Source organism: Cottoperca gobio, chromosome 1 (assembly GCF_900634415.1).
Source record: "Cottoperca gobio chromosome 1, fCotGob3.1, whole genome shotgun sequence".
Taxonomy (NCBI): Eukaryota; Metazoa; Chordata; class Actinopteri; order Perciformes; family Bovichtidae; genus Cottoperca; species Cottoperca gobio.
Genome location: NC_041355.1, coordinates 24,880,062 through 24,896,725, shown reverse-complemented (window position 1 = coordinate 24,896,725; position 16,664 = coordinate 24,880,062). Strand labels below are relative to the sequence as shown.

The 16,664-nt window shown below is 39.9% G+C and overlaps 1 protein-coding gene across 2 annotated transcripts in view; it reads left to right on the top strand.

The window, feature by feature from the left end:
- Positions 1-8,036: 8,036 nt before the first annotated feature.
- naf1 (nuclear assembly factor 1 homolog (S. cerevisiae)) overlaps positions 8,037-16,664 on the top strand; it is a 9,213-nt gene continuing 585 nt past the window's right edge. The window contains exons 1-10 of one of the 2 annotated variants that reach the window (XM_029442021.1): positions 8,278-8,294; positions 8,745-8,754; positions 8,837-9,081; positions 9,479-9,593; positions 11,365-11,458; positions 11,580-11,662; positions 12,570-12,730; positions 13,113-13,164; positions 14,941-15,028; positions 15,489-16,664. The exon at positions 15,489-16,664 is cut by the window's right edge and continues 585 nt beyond it. In XM_029442021.1, the coding sequence (XP_029297881.1) occupies positions 8,293-8,294; positions 8,745-8,754; positions 8,837-9,081; positions 9,479-9,593; positions 11,365-11,458; positions 11,580-11,662; positions 12,570-12,730; positions 13,113-13,164; positions 14,941-15,028; positions 15,489-15,856 (1,218 nt within the window). In that variant the 5' untranslated portion in view covers positions 8,278-8,292 and the 3' untranslated portion in view covers positions 15,857-16,664. Of the gene's footprint in view, positions 8,162-8,277; positions 8,295-8,744; positions 8,755-8,836; positions 9,082-9,478; positions 9,594-11,364; positions 11,459-11,579; positions 11,663-12,569; positions 12,731-13,112; positions 13,165-14,940; positions 15,029-15,488 lie in introns of those variants that run through there. The other variant, XM_029442027.1, reaches the window with a different exon arrangement.

The following is a 16,664-nucleotide window of genomic DNA, read 5'->3' as shown; positions in this document are numbered from 1 at the left end:
AGAGAATTCCTTACGCCATTTATAATCCATAAGAAAAAGTATTGGATCTACTGTCCTTCTAAATAACTGAAAAACAGCAATGAGCTTGGTCGTAGATGTGTGTGAGAATCAGTAGACGTGAGTTCAAAACATTAATTCAATCCTACAAAATAAATCCTTCTAATAATGTTCATTGGTCATGAATCAATGGTCAAAAAACCGTTTGCTGCCCTCCAGGCGGCTTCTCATTCTAATTCTAACTTTTTTCCTTTTGTGGCGGCCTCACTTTCACTTTCTAATCAGGGTTCAGTATCCTGTAGGCATGTACAGAGTCCCGGCCAGCGGGGGCAGCAATGTATATATTAAACTCAATAAATATACTAAATTGGCTGTAACATAGTCTCAACAGGATCCACAGGAATCCATACAAATTAGGATATACTAGTTATAAATTAGAGGCACAGATTTACAGGTACAAATAACTCATTTATTCCTGCATTGTTTTACCCGAGTCATGTGACATTTTACTTTTTTAATTTTGGTTGCTGTTATTAAATAATATGATTTAATAATAATCTGTTCATTCTTTTTTTCTGATGATATTTGAGAGGTGACAATTGTCCCCGGGCTCTCCTACTGTAACTGTAACAATTAAACCTTCCGAAATGCACAGCAGGGTCCAACATACCCTAAAAAATAATTTCATTAAAATCATTTTGCAGACCTTGCTTCACAAGCGACGTGTCTGACTTCGCTCCTCTCTGCCCGTCTTTTTCACAGGCCTGGGGGTGTGAGTAGAGCGCACCCTGGAGACTTCATAGATGAAATGGCGGTCAGTATAAACAACATACAAGTTGAAAAGCAAAAGAACATATAATGTGAAAAAACATAGGATTGGGTTAAGAATGATGACTGGTGTTATAAGAGTAGTGGAGCCGCTGTAGTGTGTGGTGAGAGAAAAAGAGAAACGGCAGTCAGAGCAGACGAGATAACCTGCTGTCCATTGCGCAAGTTGTTTAGGAAACAATAAGCAGAATTGAAATTTACATTTCTTAGCGATTCCTTCTGTTATCTCAGACTGTTTTCCATGGCTTGCATAAATCTACAACATACACACACACACTTTTGGTAAACGGGGATAAAACGTGGTTCTTTAGTCTGGTTCTTTGGTCACACGCCCTCAGGTGGAGCAGGCCACCAACAGTCCCAGTAGTAGCAGGTTCAATCAGGAATAATCATGGACACATTCAAATGGAGCATGGGAAAACACCGGAGTACCAAAGTCCCATTTCAAGTGAACCTCAATATAGAGGAAATAGTGTACCTTACAAGAGACAGAAAACTTCGGTTTGAGACAAGTTGAACTCCTTAATCAACTTCATTCTTAGTGCTTTAGTATAAGGACAGTTTTACTCAAACTGTGATTCATTGTGAAAGAATATTATAGAATTGAAGCTAATCAAATTAAATCATACGGGCAGAACATGAATATTTGCTGAAGTAACTTCAATTAAATGATAAGGGCTGGTGATATTTGTATAATTACTAGTCTGACTCACCGGATGTAGACTGTGGGTAAGTCTGCCATTGGGCATCTTTTTCAGCTGCCTTCCCCTCTCCTTCCATTATCTGCGCTATCTATTTTGTAAGCACACCGTCACTGCATCCTGGGCTTAGTGCCGCTCAATGCGATTCTGATTGGTTTGAAGAACTTTGAAGAAGCCAGAACGTTGTTTTCCCCTATAGCTAAATGATAATATGTGGAGCCAGACTTTTCTCTGGACAAACGTCTGGCTTTGCAAGACCAGAAAATTCCTTTGTAAAAAAACAAACTATATTGTAGGGTTTTTTGAAGAATGATGTATTCAATAGGAAGCAATGTGCTTGGAGCTGAGAGCCACAGACGGAGTAGAGAAGTCAGAAAGTTGATTCGATAGGTTTCATAAAACTTAACAAACAGGGGTTTGTTTATGAAGCGGGCTCTTAGAAGGTGGGCGAATTTACCCGGAAATACCTACAAACGACATACCCAAAGTAAATTGAAAGCTGCTCTTCAACCATTTGCACCAGCTGCATGATTTTGGTCTCATTCAAAAGATAACTCTCTTATTGTTCTTGCAAAACAGTGAAGAATCACTCCAAGTGCTTCTGGCACTGAGTAATAGTGGTCTGAATATACTAAATTTGAAGAAAATATACTCCGCCAGAATTTCTTTGTTGAAAAAGATGTCTAAAGATGGGTACAGCTGGTAGTCCCGAGCTGAAATACACAATAGAAACATAGAACCAAGTGTTATCAAGTTCACCACCAAATTTCAGATAAAAAGGATAAAAAACTTAATTAGACAGGTTTGTCTAAGAGTAACACCAGGCGTACACCAACTGTGCAATATGTACATGTACTGTACATATTATAATATTTATTAATTAATGTTATTTTTATCTATTTATAAATAAATTATAAAACTATTATATACCCATATTCCCTGTTAGTAGCAATCACACAGAGTAAGTGAAGTATAAAGACATTTTTTTCTAATATTTGTATTTATTTTTTGTATTTTCTTCTGTACAATAAATAATAAATAATAAATATTATTTTGGCAATACATTTTATTTTGAAAAAAACAAACCAAGGGAAGTGACGCATCTAACGAAAGAGGCGTTGATTTCCTATACGATGCGCGCGCTACCAGGACGCTGAGCTTTCTCTGTAACAAAATAAGTGGGTGGGCACTTTCAAGTTCAAGTTGACACTCATTGGCTCATGGAGGTTGTAAAAAAACCAATTGAAGCTCCGATTGGCTCAAATGAAGTGTCAATCTAACGCTAAGCATTCGCCTAACATTCAGGAAGTAACTGGACAGTGCTGAACGCGAGATATTCGTTATGACTGTTTATGATCACACAATGTAAAAATCGATCAGCTGATTTCACAGATTGCAACACCTGTTCATGGACTTTTATCGATGTGACGATGTTCACAGTGTATATATTTTTTTACCGGAAACGAACGTGTGGACCTCTGGCAATGCCTTAGGAGCGTCTTTTTCAAAATATTGCTGAAAAGAGGATATTTATGAGGCTTTATAGGTAAGTGGGCTCAAAGTTATGATTTTGATTTTGAGTGTACTTGCTAGTTTGAGGAGCTGATTGTACCGCTGTTGTGATTTTCATCTCCATACTGAAATAGACGAGATTCTAAGCTTTCCAAAAATTCAAAAATGTACATGTACAGGCGCAATAAAACACCTGCTAGGCCCGCCGGCGGGCCCGCACCTTCTAAGAGGTTTTAAAAGGCCATAACAGCTGAAACTTTTCACCCACGGGAGGAAACGTGGAAGTGACACAATAACAACAGGAAAAGAAATCCAGGAATTTGAGGAATATTCTCTAACACATGGAGATGTCCCAGTGGAAATGCAGAAAATGTATTCTGTTTGTGTGACAGTGTGTTTGTACGTAATGGAATGCAGTTGACAATGTTTTGTCATGTGTGACACAATGAGTGACATTGGAACCATAAAGAAGAATACTTACTGACAAACAGCACCTGCTCTGTGTGTGTGTGCGTGTGTGTGTGTGTGTGTGTGTATGAGACCATACCAGAAAAACACCTCCTGCATTTATGACAAGCAAACACATCCTGTGGCCCCTCAGAGACACAACTGCCATTCCCCTGTATACTGTAAAATCACAAAAGAAAAAAAAGAAAATTCATTTGCAGGCAATAGAGGTCAAATTTACTTATTTTCCCCAATAAATAATCTCTTTCAGATGATCAAAATGAACTGATGTGAAATTGTATTTTTGTGTTTTAATTACAGATCCCTGTAAGATGGAACCTAATAGTTAATGATAAATGGACTTGCATTTATATAGTGCCTTTCTGACCACTCAAAGCTATTTTACACTACATGCCAACATTTACCCATTCACACACACATTCATACACTCATGGCAGAGATGCCATACAAGGTGCCAAACTGCTAATCGCCACTTGAATGCACAATTCAAGTGGTTTAGGACTTGAAACTACATCTGCAGCTGAATCAATAATCCGGCGATGAGGGGATTAAGGACCAGGGCAGATATACTGACGAGCTGGTGAGTTGATGAGGTGAGGAGTAGGCAGGACAGTAATTCGGAGAGTGAGAGAGGCTCACAAAACAGACACAAACATATAGAGAAAAGGCCAGCGGAGCACAGGAGACACAAGGGAAAGTGAAAACACAAGGAATAGCTGGAGGCACGGCACGTCCCTAACCTCCCCGTGGGTGTATGAGAAATTCCTCATCAGGTGGGTGTTAAAGGTCAGGACCCGGCCAGACGTTTGGGTTTACCAGGTATGCTGAACAGATGATACAAGCACAAAGTCAATCATCCGTCTTTGGCCTAAGGTGTTCTGGTACCAAGTGCACTTTGGAAACACCCCATGCTGGAAAATGGTGCCTGTTATGGATATAATCCATATCTAGAACAGAAGTGCAATTACAAAACACCACTTAGGGTTAGATTTGGGAGGTAATTCCTCTCAATAATCCCCCTCAAGGTTTTTCAATCATTGGCTGGCTGAGCGTTGAAGTCCAGTAGAACTATAGAGTCCCCCGGCAGTATCCTTTCAAAGACCCCACCCAGAGACTCGAAGAAGCCGGGCACGCATGATCAGCACACGCACAAAGGAAACACACTTGTTAAAATCATGACTTTTTTAGGAAATTCTGTTAAAGATTTTGGTACATTTTGACGGAAACATGACTAATGAAAATGTTTACATGCTTATTATAGTAAATGGGTAAAGTTTAGTATTGTCATCATCTTAGTTTAAAATGTAATTACATCTAATTAATCAAATGAGTTCAATTCTAATCAGCAGCATACACAGTACAGCTGAGGCTGAATTACATTAGTTTTGCATGTATTTGCTAATAAACCCAAGTATTGGCAAACTGAAATGTTGACCTTATGGCTCTAAATAAAATGTCAAAGGAATCTATACTTATTCAAAGTGAACATGAATGTATCTAGCCAAATGTTATGATAATCTATATCTATTTAGTTGATACTAAAATAACATGTGACGCTTGTGTTTCAGGTCCACTTGGGATTCATGCTGAGAAGATTCACATTTAACCTAATGCTAATGTGTAAAGCTTAAATGTGTGAATGCTGCTGTGACGTTGATCTTAATAGGTTCACACCTTCGAACAGTTTGGAACAATGATTACATGTTCACCTCATGTTCCTAACAATAAACTACGACCTCTCAGTTACATTCGTATATTTTATTTTTATTCTTAATTGTTCTTTTTTTCAGGGTGGGAAAACTGGCAAACCAACACTTTTCATACAGTGGACTATCAGTGACACCACAGTGAAATATTAGCTAATAATGTTCCTTATCTGCTGAGTCACCAGGATAAATGAGCTGAATTGTTTTCGACACAGCAAAACAAAGGTTTTCAAGGTTTTATTCCAGTGTGCACATTACTGCTTTCTCAGCTATGTCTCCTTTCTATTTTGTCATGTGGAACAATGGGAATCAGTGTTCGAGGCTCGGCTCATACAATGTTATCATGGGAAATATCATAGGACACACAGGCAGTATGTCAATGAAACGTAATGGTGTTCCACTTCCTATCCACTTGAATGCCCACACCACTATAATTCTAGTAAAGCATTCTGTTGAGGTGAGTCATGCACACCAACAACAAAAGCACATTTCTCAGCTTCTTTGGTGCATGCAAACATTAATCCTACTAGAGTTCACTTACAATTATTCTCAGTGCTGACGTAGAACTGTGACTGGAGCCATTAATGTCATTTTCTTTTCAAAAGCAACACTGATTGGCGCAGAACGGTCCAACTCTGAGGCGCTTACTTGTTGTTTGATGTGTGAACTGGCTTCAAACTAAAACAGTAGCACAGTAACAATATGCCATTCATGGGCAAGCATCCACTGATTTGATGCAATATTTATTTGACCGTGCTGCCAGGTGAACAATTTGAAAACTTATATTCCAAAAGATTGTCAGTCATTATGAAACTCAGTTGCACAGGAGTTTTGCATTTTTGACATTAGACAGAAATGGATTTGGGTGTTCTGACCTGCATAAGCTTTAAAGAGCTGGAAGAAAAATGAGTGTTATTAGAAATGGCATTTCCTTGCGGATTTTCAACATTTTACAACATGCATTCAGCCAAGGAAAGGTCATTACAAGGACAAATCTAGATAAAAGTTGTGTTTTCTGAAAAGTATCAAACCTTTTTCACGTGACTATAGCCTAGATTCAACAGGATAGTGCTGCCACCTACTGGACATATTTGATAAAGTTCAATTCTACCTGCATCCTATACATCCTCATTTAAAGTACAGTGTATTTTATATACAGTGATATTTTACATTTTGAATGTGTTTAGCCTGTTACTGCTGAAGTTTGAAGTCCCCACCTGTTTCAAGAAGTCCACCATTGTCCCTGTTCCTACAAAATCTCAAATCCCAAATCCCCCCGACTACTGCCCAGTAGCCCTCGCCTCCACTATCATGAAGTGTTTTGAGCGCCAACTCAAAATATAAATCACCTATTCCCTCCCTGACTCACTGGACCCAATTCAATTCATGTACAGAGCAAATGGATCAACAGGCAACATCATTGCCATAACCTTCTGCCACCTGGAGCAGAGGAACACGCACAGTATGTGAGGACACTGTTCATTGACTATAGTTCATTATTAAACACAATGGTGCCCATCAAGCTCAGAGACCTGGAACACAACACCGTCCTCTTTGATTAGATCCTGAGCTTCCCGATGGGCAAACTCCAGGCTGTGCTGATAGACTCTTTACACAGGAGGCGCTCAGGGCTGAGTGCTCAGCACTCTCCTGTACTCCTTGTCATGCATGACTGCAGCTCCATCAGTAGGTTCGCTGAAGACATGACCGCCATCAGCCTGGCCACCCACTGCGACGAGGAGAGAGAGAGAGACAGCTTCATGTTCCTCTGTGAAGAGAGAGGGGGGCAGCTTCATGTTCCTCTGTAGAGAGAGAGACAGCTTCGTGTTCCTCTGTGAAGAGAGACAGCTTCATGTTCCTCTGTAGCTCCATCATCCTTCATCCCAGAGTTCAAGCTGGAAACAGGTTTCATTATAACCTCTTGTGAGTCTGGCAGGGAAGCAGAGAGCTCTTTCATGAGTCTGTCCAGGATCCTGGTTGAACAGATACCATCTTCCTCACCAAGACATCAAGAGAACCCTTGACATGCTGCAACAAATGTCCAAGCTTTGATCAAAGAAAGATGCAAACTGGAGGAAGACAGATTATGTGATTTGATGAGGCTGTTGTGTAGCAAATGTTCCTTAAGAAGTCCCATGCCAGGAATAGTAATTAATTGATTGAGCAGTATAACAGCAAATTCAGGAGAACAGGTATGTGCAGGTATGTGCTCAGTTGGATTATCACGTATTGTAGGGACGGGCATTTTAAATTAGCAGTAGCTTTAAATGCTGTGATACATTGCATTAGATACTTGTTCTGCATTCTCTATGCATATTGTATTTTTCCCTATCAAATAGGCCTAAACATTATATGATATAAATTAATTAATGTAAAAGTATGTCATTTTAAAGTAGTTTTAGTAGCATACATGTATTTGTCTCCTTGAGGACATTTTAATAGAGTGAACTTTCGATGGCAATATACTGTTGCTTTGCAATGCGCACACCCGGAAAAACATAACCCCAAGTGTTATGGATGGAGAAGGTTTAGCTGTGTTAAAGCTCACAGAGGGAAATAATTATCACCGGAACTCAATAATTCTGCCTTCAGAATAAAATGTAAGAACAACGTGGTACGGGAAATAGCAAAAGAAAGTAATTCATGTAATGGTTTAAACAGATATTATTTTGAGACATACTTTAGTAATATATATGATGTTATATAGTTCTTACATTTTAATAAAATTAGAAGCATATTTTCATGCTGTCAAACTACTGTACGACTATACGATTTATGTTTTCATTGAAGTGTGTGCTAGCATTGATTTTAAAAAAACAATCGTCTATGTAGCTTATATTTTGAAGGTTGATAACGGAAGTAGGTTGTTTCATGTTGGTGGGCTTCACACTGGCATGAGTTACATGAGGTTCTTCGCAGCACATATCCAGTAGCCTCACCAGCAAACAGGTATTACTTTTAACAAACTTGTTGTTAGTTTGCTCACTTGTTGTCTATGTCTATTGAAAGATGTATCCGGGAACAACCTTGCTCGCGGCTGTTTCGACCGCTTCGTAACATAAATTCAACGTTCTTAGCCCATGTCAGCTCTTTAGCTAACGTTAGTTAGCCGACTGATGCTAGTGTGGAAATTAGCTAACGTTATTTAACATTTTCTTTATTTTAGTTTGTCCGTACTTTAATCTTAGTCCGACAGACTGACAACTTGTTTGTGATTTGTGATTTCTTACATACATTAATTTCAAAGCTGACATATGTTAGTTTTTTTAAATAGATGGAAAAAATGTTCACGTTTACCTTTCTTTTCTTTTTTAAACCTTCGTGTTAAGGGTACTTTTCACATATTCACTAAACGCATGTATTTCACACTGTAATAACAGCGAGTGAAGTATTCAAACTACGTTAACGTTACTATTGCATTGATTGAACGCCCTCCTTTATTGATTCCCCTGCCTCATGTATTAACGTAAATGTATGTTATGTATGTTCAAATGTAAGTTTGAATATAATTTAACTCTCGTGCCTCTGGCAGGGTAAAGAAGGTAAACCCAAATGTTAACACTGTTTTGTTGATCCTTTGATTTTATGTGTCATCTGAAGACTAACTGCATTGATACATTTCAGATGGATGACACATTATCAGAGGAGAATGGACAGAAGTTACCAGAGCACAAGGAGAAGGAAGAGGAGATGGATGTTACCATGACAACGCAACTCGAAAATCTCATCGTAACCCCCGCTGATGTAGACACATCATCAAATACAGGACATCCAGAAGGACATCCAGAGGAACCGGCAGCAACACTTTCTTTGGACAGTGTGTGTATGACTGAGGACTGTGAAGCTGAGGATTCAGAGGATTCAGACAGGTAGTCACGCACATGCTCAAACACAGCAATATGTTCAAATTTCCCAACCTTCAGCCCAACAAACGCTGAATGATACATATTTAATATTATATGTTTTTTAAAGTTGATGTTTCTGCACTTAACGTTACTTTGTGTCTCAGTTTACATGTCGGGCTGTTTAAACCCAACACAAAATGAATCTGTCTGCCACGAAACTTTTCAAGTAAACTATTAAGGAAAAAATGGATACAGTATCACAAAACATAACAATTCTCGAGTGTATTGTTACACACACACAAACAACTATTTGACCAAAGGCTTGCTATAGATGTGTTTAGCCTGAACATGCTGGTTACAGTACAACAATGGAATCTAATAACTGCCTCTGATGCTCTTCCTCTCCCGTCCCCATTGACAGCTCTTCTTCCTCCTCCTCCTCTTCTCCCTCTGCCCCTGTTGTTGGGGATGATGACGATGACGAGGGTTTCAGCCAACCAGCCCCCATCAAAACCAGAGATGAAGTACTGCTCGAGGTCAGTGATTGTATTATTGTGGTTTCTATTTTGTGTTCAGGACTTCCTGTTTTTTGTTGTCAGTGTATTTAGATCATATTGAAACAGTCATGTCCTGCTTGCCCTGCATTGTTTTACCTGCTTTTCCACTATATATGATGTGTGTTTCCAGTGGGAACAGATGGGGATGTACACTGATCAGCCATAACATTATGACCACTGACAGGTGAAGTGCACACAGGTGCACACAGGTGTATAATTCTTCTACATCATGTGGATGGCCGGGTGCGTGTGCGTCACTTACCCGGGGGAAGACGTGGCACCAGGATGCACTAATGGGAAGAAGGCAAGCTGGCAGAGGCGGTGTGATGCTTTGGGCAATCTTCTGCTGGGAAACCTTGGGTCCTGCCATTCATGTGGATGTTACTTTGACATGTACCACCTACCTAAACATTGTTGCAGACCAAGTACACCCCTTCATGGAAACGGTATTCCATAATGGCAGTGGCATCTTTCAGCAGGATAATGCACCCTGACACACTGCAACAATGGTTCAGGAATGGTTTGAGGAACACGACAACGAGTTCAAGGTGTTGACTTGGCCTTCAATTTCCCCAGATCTCAATCCAATCGAGCATCTGTAGGATGTGCTGGATAAACAAGTCCGATCCATGGAGGCCCCACCTCAACTTAAAGGACTTAAAGGATCTGCTGCTAACGTCTTAGTGCCAGATAGCCCAGCACACCTTCAGAGGTCTAGTGGAGGCCATGCCTCGACGGCTCAGGGCTGTTTTGGCCATAAAAGTGGACCTACACAATATTAGGCAGGTGGTCATAATGTTATGGCTGATCAGTGTATAAAAACACCTTACTTCACGCAACAAATAAGCTAAAGTTCTAAAATGTTGAATTTTATCTGAGCACAAACAGATGAACAGAATTACTGTCTAAGATAAGTAAAAGTATGCATAAATAAAGAACTACTAGAAAAGTGAATAAGAGTTTGAAGAGATTATGATACTCGATAGAAATCCTCGCTTCATATCAAGAAAGTATTGAGGATTGATACAGGATGAAATGACAGGGTGAGGTAGGCTTAACAAAATTCTCACACATCCCACCAAAAAAAAAAAAATCTGAATGAAACAACATTCATTAGTCTATTTGTACAAGATTGCCTCCAAGTGAATCCTGGGTGGTAAGAAGAATCCTATTCAGTTATTACAGCCTGCAGTACTGCCACTATTACATCATAGTTAAAAGTAGAGCACACAACAGATCTTACAGGTTTTATCTGAAATGAATATGTTTTGTGTAGGATTGAGAGGTGCTTGTGCTTTTTCCTGTCATGTTGATTAATTGATTTTATTTTATTAGACAATTTGATTTAAAAAATAACCACCAGCTCAGCCTGGGCAGCAAGTGCTTACATAAAAGGAAAAGTCAGGATAACACAATAAAGCTATGAGACTTATTTTCATTGTGGTGTAGGTGGGGGTCAAGATGTCAGATCTGACATGGCAGGAATGTCACAACAAAAACATGAATCAAAAACCTTATTTCAATACAATAATCAAAGTGCCTACACCGTCATTCAGCAAGTTTTTCACTATACAGTACAGAACCAGAACAATAACATAAAGACATAATATCCTGCTGTGTATATCCTCTGAGCAAGCTGGTCATGATTTTAAGATTTGACAGATTGTACTTTCATGTACAGAAAAGTTTCCTGTTCAGTTCTCATATGTCAGAAGCATCCTACTGGACATTTAACCGAGTTTGTGTGCAGGAGCTGCCAGCAGTGGAGGAGGTGTCCGTGTCGTTACCAGAAGATGCAGAGCTGCAGCCTGTAGGCACAGTCTCCAGTATTATACAACAACTTGGTAAATATACACCTTGTCACTCTTACTGACTATTTCTAAAGAACTGTAAAAACTCAGCTCTTGGTAGAGAATACTAGGAGTGGAGGCGTGTTTATTTTTCAGCTTTGTCCTGTGTCTGCAGTTATAATCCAGTCTCTGAAAGACACGCCCCCTCTGACTGATGACAGCATCATCTTTAGATCTGATAGGATGGCTGTTGGCAAGGTGTGTATCTGTCTGTGTGATGATGTTTACCTCTGACCGCTTGTGATCAAATCAAATCAAATCAAATTTATTTGTATAGCCCAATATCACAAATTATACATTTGTCTCAGTGTGCTTTACAGACTGTACAGGTTTACGACATCCTCTGTCCTTAGACCCTCACATCGCACAAGGAAAAACTTCCTAAAAGAAACCCCAAAATGAAAGGGGGAAAAATGGAAGAAACCTCAGGGAGAGCAACTGAGGAGGGATGCCTCTCCCAGGACGGACAGACGTGCAATAGATGTCGTGTGTACAGGATAAACAACATAGTACAAATACAACATTTGACAGAAATTATGTTGTGTTGAAAAAAAAAGAAATAGAAAGTATGGATGAATCCAGGAAAATGTCAATAAGGCTTCCCGGTGTCCAGCAGGACCAGGTCAGCAGGCGCTGTCACGATTCATGATCCTGACGTAAACTTTATCAGTGGCAACCTGCCACATGAGAGACAGACACTCCGGGGATGATGCCCCGGATGGTGAGTTAGTAACTACATTTACATAAATGCATACAGATAGAGAGGGAGAAGAAGAGAGAGGAAGGGGAGGAGAGAGGAAGAGAAGGAAGAGAGCAGGGAGGTGTCCCCCCGGCAGTCTAAGCCTATAGCAGCATAAGTAGGGGCTGATCCAGGGCAAACCTGAGCCAGCCCTAACTATAAGCTTTATCAAAAAGGAAAGTCTTTAGCCTACTCTTAAATGTGGAGAGTGTGTCTGCCTCCCGAACACAAACTGGAAGCTGGTTCCACTGGAGAGGAGCTTGATAGCTGAAGGCTCTGGCTCCCATTGTACTCTTAGAGACTCTAGGAACTGATTTATGTAATGAGTTTGTTTCTTCATGGTAATGTTCTGTTCATGTGTTCCAGGTGTTTGAGGTGTTTGGTCCAGTGTCCAGTCCGCTGTATATTCTGCGTTTTAGCTCTGTGGAGCAGATAAGCAGCAAGGGGTTGACAGAGGGACTGACTGTTTATTACACACCGGCCATGAAAGAGTACACAAATTACATCCTCACACAACAGCTCAAAGTGTAAGTATATATTGCAAAGAGCACATAAAACACATTAGACAGATCCAGGCTTTCCCCGGGCTGTTAGAGGGCTTAGGTGCTGTGCAGCTGTTTGAGTATGGGGGGGTTGTGGAGGAAATGTATATGTTTCTGACTTAAAACTCAGAAATTTCACATCATTTTGGAGCTTTGTTATTACTATAGAAAATGCCCAAACAGCTTTAAAATAACTGTTCTGTAGTTATAACATTTTAAATGATGTTTCATTGATTTGTTTCAATTATTTGCAAAGAAAAAGTAATGATGAACAATTCACTAATTATTTTACAAAAAGGAGTCTAATAATAATAATAATATTAATGTGGTGTGTGTGCTGCGGAAAATTAAAATTATTTTCCTTCAGTTTAAAGGGATCTGATGCATCCTGGAAGAACGACCAAGAACCACCAGCAGAGGTAAACACCCATTGCTGTATAATCACATGAAGCTAGAACCTCTACTGTATTTGTACTTTGATATGTCAGGGTCCAACATTAACGTTTAGCATTGTTTTCCTGGCAGTGAGCTTCGAGTGTGGTAGTGTACAACATGACGCACTGTGTCTGGGCAGTGTGGAGCGAGCCCCACTTCAGTTCACACAGATGAATGTGAACTAGTTCACGTTCATAGTTGAAAACTTAGAACTGGGTTCCGCTCTGAGCTTTGGCTCCAACTGAGCTACTGCTGCCCAACAAAATGTGTTTTATTGTTAAATCTATATTTATGAATACAATATTTTAACTGCATTATATCAAACTTATTTATTAAAAAAAAGTATTTGTTTTCTTATCTCTGGCTTTGAAGAAACCAAACACCACATTTTCCCTTAATGTCTAATAAAGATATCTTCAATGCCAAATCTGCTAAAGTTGTGGCAGATTTGTGTGAGATGAATGCTAAAGTAGATATTCATATATTAGATATTCATCATAGAAAGAGCCGTTTGTGTCTGTATTTTCTTTGTATGTCTTAATATAGTGATTGGCAGGGAATCATTTTGAAGGACAACTTAATAACCTTATCAACGATTAGGTATTTATTGGCAAACATCCAGATCTCCTTCCACTATATATCCTTTACAAACAGATTCCACAATGCCATGACATATGGAATAGAGACACCAGCTCTTGAAATAGGGCAGGTACCGCTCTGGTATTATTTTGGGGATGTAGTGAGAAACAAATAATTTTCCTACTAGAGTCAGCTCGGTGGAAAGCATTAAGAGAGCGTGCAAAAGAACAGACATTATAAAATGACTTTTCAAAAACAGACATTGAAGAGCCACGGAATAGTAACAAGCTAAAATAGAATAAGACTGCTATAAAACACAAGAATAAAAGTTACAGTGCAAGATATGAATAATTACATGATTTAATAAAAGGCAGCGGCAAACAGAAAAGTCTTCAGCCTTGATTTAAAAGAAGTGAGAGTTGCAATTTTCTGTGAGTTTGTTCCAGATATATGGCACATAAAAACTGAAGGCTGCTTCTCCATGTTTAGTGTTTAAACTATTCAGTGTTTATTCCTCAGGTCAGTATGTTGATAGATAGTGTGCGACCTGTGCACAGCAGCAAGACCGGCCCGAGCCTGAGTGACCTGACTGTTTTCAGGAGCAGGATCATATTAGTTATATTGTTTTAACCATTAGTGAGGTGGCTGTTACACAAGCAAATATTGGAAACTGCTAACGACGTGTTTAAACGCTCTGAGCAATAAAATACAACACATAACGTAGCGTCCATGTTGTTTCCACATTACGACTTAAAGTTCATGAACACTCTAAAGATGGAAGAAACGACTTCCCAATTCAGGAGCATGTGAACCTGCCGAGTGTCGCTTTGCTGGATAAATTAGGTGACACCATTTCTAAGTTACCCAAACATCTTTTTCTGCATTTTGTTCTTTAAAAGAATTGGCAGAAATCGGCCAACATACATCCGCCGATGCCAATATATCTGTGATAAGCTAATATCAGCCAATAACATCCACTCATATTAACTGAAATGAACTGAAAACGTCTCAGAATTGCTGTGATATTATTTTTCACAATTCTTATGGCAACACCTTTTGTAGCTCATGTTGTCACTTGGAACAGGTAAATCTGAAGAAGGCTATGGTTGAAGTCTTCCAACTTTGTAAACCCGATACGTAGTTTTCACTCCGCTCAACTCATCTGTCTTTTCTCTCCCCAGGCTTTAGATTATAGTGATGATGAGAAAGAACAGCATGCTAAGAGGAAAGGGAAAAACGCCAGAAAGAAGAGGGCCAATAACCAAGCAGGTATTTGCACACAGCAACTGACATGTTTGAATGCTTTTATGGTGATTCCATCTGAAAGAAGTTAAAAGGATTCAAGGATAATTTATTGTCATTCTGCAACACAGGGTCCGTCTGTTGTAGCTTAGTCTGTTATACGACATGAAAACACTACAGAACAAACAAACGGTAGTAGAGCACTCTCGTCTCTCCGGAGTCCTGCGCTCTGTCCTCTGTCCCCGTCAAGTGCAGCAGCTTGATCCTGGATGCCATGGTGGAGCCACACAGTTCTTATTTTCCAGCCAGGAACAGGCTGGGTAATGGAGTAGCCTTAGGTCCTAGCGGTGTCCTCTCGGCTCTTAGTAATAAAAACGAAAAGACAATTGTGCGCAAAACAAAAGTAGTTAAGTTCATGTATGTCCATCTATTTCTACCTCTTTTTTTTCTTGCATTGTTTCATCAGTTTGTTTGTTTTCTTCTCCAGATAATCCTGCCCACGTTACCCAGAACACCTTGCTGCAGCAGCGTAATGTCAGGGGTTTCCCACCAAGACATGCAGGAGCTCCCCCCATGCATCAGAACCCGAGGAATCAACAGCCACAGTTCAGCCACACAGCAACCCCACACATACACAGGCACACGCATGGCCCTCCCATGTACCTCCCCCCTCCCTGCTCCTACCCTCCTCCACCTCCTAACTTTTATCCACCACCCAACTACCCTCTGTACCCTCCCCCTCCTCCCTCTTTTTTCAATCCGTCTTTCTCCTCTCCTCGCTGGTCACCAAACTCTATCCACTTCTCTGACCTCCCTCCTCCCCCACCTCCCCCTCTTCATCCTCCTCCTCAGTGATGCTCTCTGTACATGTACACTGTAACCCCCCCACCCTCTAACTTCCCCCCCCCGTCCCCCATCACTGTTTATTAAACTGTACAATCACTGATGTTAAAATAAAAACGCGGCCAACCACATATAAATATTATTTAAAAAATAAATAAAAAATCCCACAGCTCCAGACAATTTTAACCATCTAAATGGAAAATAGTCCCTGATCTATGAATTTCTTTTTGTCATATTCCAAGTAAATGGGACAATTTCCCTCACCCCCTGCCCGCACAGGCTCACTGAAACATTGTGAAGTGAACCTGAAAACGTATTGCCACTCAACACTGGAAAAGCTGAAGCTTTATGCAAATGTGTGGCACCAGTCCTTCATGCTTGCTTTGCCCGCTAACCACAAGCACATTGTTGTTTTCTATTCTAACAGAACGGAGACAAAGCTGGATGTCAGTTGGTGGCTTCCTGATTCTTTAAGATTTATAATTTGAATTAGCCAGCAGGGAAATGTATGGAAATTAACTGGGAGTCGGTATTTGATAGCTAAGTTGTCCACCAGCATATTTATAGAAGGCTTGTTGAACTATTTTACATTTGTAGAATTAAGTGCATTCTAAGCAGATTATGAATGCATGAAAACGCATCACAGTGCAGCTACTTGTTGCTAAATATGTGTGAGGCTTATATACACAATGGACAAACTGACTTAGTGGTACTTCCATCACCACTGCTCCCTTTGGTTTTGGGTTAATGATATTTTGAGAAATAAAATATTATGTTAATAGAGAGGAAAGAAACAGGCAATTTCCTCATTTCCTCCTGG